This window comes from Musa acuminata, unplaced genomic scaffold (assembly GCF_036884655.1).
Source record: "Musa acuminata AAA Group cultivar baxijiao unplaced genomic scaffold, Cavendish_Baxijiao_AAA HiC_scaffold_1137, whole genome shotgun sequence".
NCBI lineage: Eukaryota > Viridiplantae > Streptophyta > Magnoliopsida > Zingiberales > Musaceae > Musa > Musa acuminata.
The window spans coordinates 2,852,607-2,856,715 of record NW_027021349.1 but is presented as its reverse complement, the minus strand read 5'-3'; the positions used below and the strand labels follow the sequence as shown (position 1 = coordinate 2,856,715).

Here is a 4,109-nt window from a genome sequence, read left to right as displayed (position 1 = left end):
ACAAAAATTCTTAATGGATTTCTAGGAGAGATAGATTCTTTGACTCTCTCTTTCTTTATATATATATATATATATATATATATATATTATCATAGTTATGTTCTTCAACCCTTTTAGATTTTGTTATTAACTCTGACATAAAAAAGAATATCATCTATGTTTTTGTACACAATAGCCACTCACTGTAGCAGTTGGTTGTCTAGTCTATGGTCATTGACCAATAGAGGTCGTCGCTCTCAATAGTCTTGTCGTCGATAGTAAATTATCAATGATAGTCCACTGATCAAATATTGCCAACATGTCATCCCCGACTCTACCTATCTTGCATCATCGCTCGTACGTAGGTGATAAGACGAACGAGATAAGAAAATAAATTGATAACACAGATTGATTGTTTAAGCATCATACAAACAAAATTGAATATAATATTTGTACAAGTAAAGGGTGTTTATAAATAAAATAGATTTGATATACTTTTATGATGTAATATATTTAATTTCAAAACAACAACGTCTAATACAAATTGTAAACATAAATTTTTAATCATGCTACAATTATATAAAAAATTTAATGCTAAGAACTAAAATAAAATAATAATGGATCAAGATCAAGATTACGTTTTTTTTTTTTTTTTCAGTCATTCATAAGATTATTATAAGTGATGGAATAGAGACTAAGAGAGATTAAAAATAGATCTCGTATCGTATTTAATTCATCGATTTATAGGTGAACGTAGAAAATAAATGAAAATTAATTAAAAGTGTCCCTCTCATCAAAGTTATTTTCTTAAAAATTCTATCCTAAATTAATATTATAATATAAAAATAATTATATTAATAACATATTTTATCTAATTAAATATGATTATATAATCTAACATTTTAGTCACTCTCATTAACTTAATAACTTCTTGACATAGTCTAATATGAGGAGGGAGGTTCTCTTCGCACGAAGTAAAGTAAAAAAGAAGAAGAGACCAAATCAACTCCATCCTTGGACATAAAATACTGTTCAAACTTTGAATGCAAAGGCGATCCATCGCTAGTGTGATTCGTCATATCATATCATGGATGTGAACCGTGTTTCATATATTCCTATCATGCTTATATTATACATATAAGGTATTATTTAATTAAAATTATAATAAAATTATTATTATTTAAACATTAATGAGGTACGTGTCTTCATAGGGAATCAAAGTCTCATAATCTATCCACCTTATCATATACGAATCGGATCAGGATCGGATACATTGACAAACTGACAACTCACCACATTGCCGTCACCGTCAACTAACGTCATAACCCGGCCTCATCCGGTGGAGACCCCGACCCAACCCCGGCTTTTTTTAACGGACCCGTCACCGTTTCGGCCTCTTCTCTCTCTCTCTCTCTCTCTCTCTCTCATCAGCCACACCACGAATGCAGGCGCCGACCGCTGCGGAAGCGTCGAGGTTGCTCTCTTCTTCCACGATTCAAACCCTCTCCTTCTCCCTCGAGCTCCGAAAGGTAACCCCTGAAGCAGATCCCTCCAATTTGCTCCCGTCCCCTCTCTCGAGCGGTTTTGATGCTTTATTCGTAAAAATCTCGACTTTTTCCCCTTGTTCTTGGGCATTCTTGTTTTGGTGAGAGGAAGTGGTTGGAGTTGGGAAAAGGATTTGATTTGGTTTATTAGAGATTTGATGGTGGGATTTATGGAACTGAGCTGTAAAGGACCGTCTATGGGATGTTCCGTGGATCTCCAACCCTAGATAGGACTGGAAGAGGCGAGGAGGTGAGTGGGCGGAGGAAGAGATGGAGAGGAGCGAGCGAGACCACGCCATGGGAGACTCCATCCTCACCACCCTGACTATGGAGAACCCCCATCCCCCCTCCACCGTCCTCTCCATGGACCCCGCCGGGCCGCCGCCGGCGACGGTCCCCGCCCACAATGACTGCGACCACGAGATCTCCAACATCCAGCGGCGACAGCAGTCCGTCCTCTCCTGCCCGCCCGACATCAATCTCCCGCTCTTGGTCGACCAGTCGTCTCCGCAGCAGCCCTGGGACCCTGACCCTATGGACATACTGGACGTCGGCCTGGGTCCCCAGATCTACGACCATGATGCCGTTCTCAACCTCCCCAAGGTGGGTGGCACCGGCGGCGCCGCCGGGGCCCGTAAGTGCGCCAAGAGAGGGGACAGCATATGGGGCGCGTGGTTTTTCTTCACTTACTACTTCAAGCCCGTGCTGGCGGAGAAGTCCAAGGGCAAGGTCGTCGTCCGCGACGCAGAACTCGACAAGTCCGACCTCCGCCTCGATGTCTTCCTCGTCCAGCACGACATGGAGAACATGTACATGTGGGTCTTCAAGGAGCGGCCGGAGAACGCGTTGGGGAAGATGCAGCTGCGGAGTTACATGAACGGCCACTCGCGCCAAGGGGAACCTCAGTTCCCTTTCAGCGTTGACAAGGGATTCGTGCGATCCCACCGGATGCAGAGGAAGCAGTACAGGGGGCTTTCCAACCCCCAGTGCGTCCATGGGATCGAAGTGGTTCGGTCGCCAAACCTCTCGGTGATAACAGAGGCCGACCGCAAAAAGTGGGCCGAGCTCACCGGCAGGAACTTGAACTTCTCGATCCCAGCCGAGGCTAGCGATTTCGAGTCATGGAGGAACCTCCCAAGCACGGATTTTGAGCTCGAGAGACCTCCCCCTCCTCCTCTCAAGACTGCAGCGCATCCCAATTCGAGGAAGGTGCTAAATGGTTCGGGTCTTAACCTCTCCACCCAGCCATCGAATCATGCAGGTGGAGATTGCATGGACCTTTCACCGGTCTACAGCAAGCGCAGGAAAGACTTCATTTCCCATGGGGCGTCCGAGGATTGTTGCTCGTCCGGCAATCCATTGTCAGATAGGCCTCAAGATATGGAAGTTCATGCGACGGAGCCATCATGGGTGACTGAGTTCACTGGTGTAATGAGGCATGCGTGCGGCCCGGTGACTGCTGCAAAGACGATCTACGAGGATGAAGAAGGGTACTTGATCATGGTCAGCTTGCCTTTCTCCGATCAGCAGCGGGTGAAGGTATCATGGAGGAACAGCCTGACACATGGGATAGTCAAGATCTCCTGTGTCAGCATTGCTCGGATGCCTTACATAAAACGACACGATCGAACATTCCGGCTCACGGATCCTTCTCCTGAGCATTGCCCTCCGGGGGAATTTGTGAGAGAAATACCACTAGCAACCCGGATTCCTGAAGATGCTAAGCTGGAAGCTTACTACGATGAATCCGGAACAGTTCTGGAGATCATGGTGCCTAAACGCAGCGCTGGGCCCGAAGAACATGAGGTTCATGTGTGCATGCGCCCTCCTCATCTTGGTGCCAATGAACTCATGTTGACTTGACGGGCAGGAACTTGGTGTGTCTTGGACGGTGATCATGTTGTTTACTAACTCGATTGTATCGTAGGAAGAAAAGTATGAAGTGAAAGTTCATCTTTGTCATGTGGAACTCCTCCTGCAACTCTGTCACCGATCGGCTTCCCCACTCTTACGAAAAATGTTGTTCCTTTTGCCTGGCTCCTATTTTGATATAGGATTCAAGAGGAGTTACGGATCTCCTTCTTCTACGTAATTATGTTAGGCACAATCAATACATATTTGAGCCTATAAAACAAAGTATCTCGGATTCAACCCCAATTATTTCGTCTCTGATCCACGCAGAACCACTACCAGAAGTCAAACACGCACTTCCTCCTCTGCTTCTGCTGCTGTTGTGAGCTGAGGTTTCATACGTGAGAAGTGCCGTCCCCCACATGGCTTCCCATGCGCACGACGATGCCGTCCATGTCCCGCACCTAACCCACCTTCTGCCCCCACTCCTTCACCTCGGGAAGGCTCACCGGTACTTTTGTAGGCCGCATCAACGTCGGGGTAGTCGAAGCAGACCTCCACGGGGCCTCTTTCCCCATCCCGTACCGGCGGCCGGACCGCGCCCGTCCGCTCGTCCGTCTCCCCCTCTGGTGCAACGGCGTGAACGCGATGGTCGTCTGCCCGCTCTCCAACGCTCACCATCAAAGAGACGGTTAATATAACGACGGAGGAGTCGAAGGTGGCGGCGCATGAGGC

At 46.8% G+C, this 4,109-nt stretch overlaps 1 protein-coding gene across 1 annotated transcript; it reads left to right on the top strand.

Moving 5' to 3' along the window:
• The first annotated feature begins 1,378 nt into the window (after positions 1–1,378).
• LOC135670941 (uncharacterized) lies at positions 1,379–3,485 on the top strand. The gene is made up of 2 exons (XM_065178719.1): positions 1,379–1,508; positions 1,713–3,485. Exon 2 carries the CDS (start codon positions 1,794–1,796, stop codon positions 3,384–3,386), a length of 1,593 nt encoding a protein of 530 aa, XP_065034791.1. The 5' UTR covers positions 1,379–1,508; positions 1,713–1,793; the 3' UTR covers positions 3,387–3,485.
• Positions 3,486–4,109: the final 624 nt, after the last annotated feature.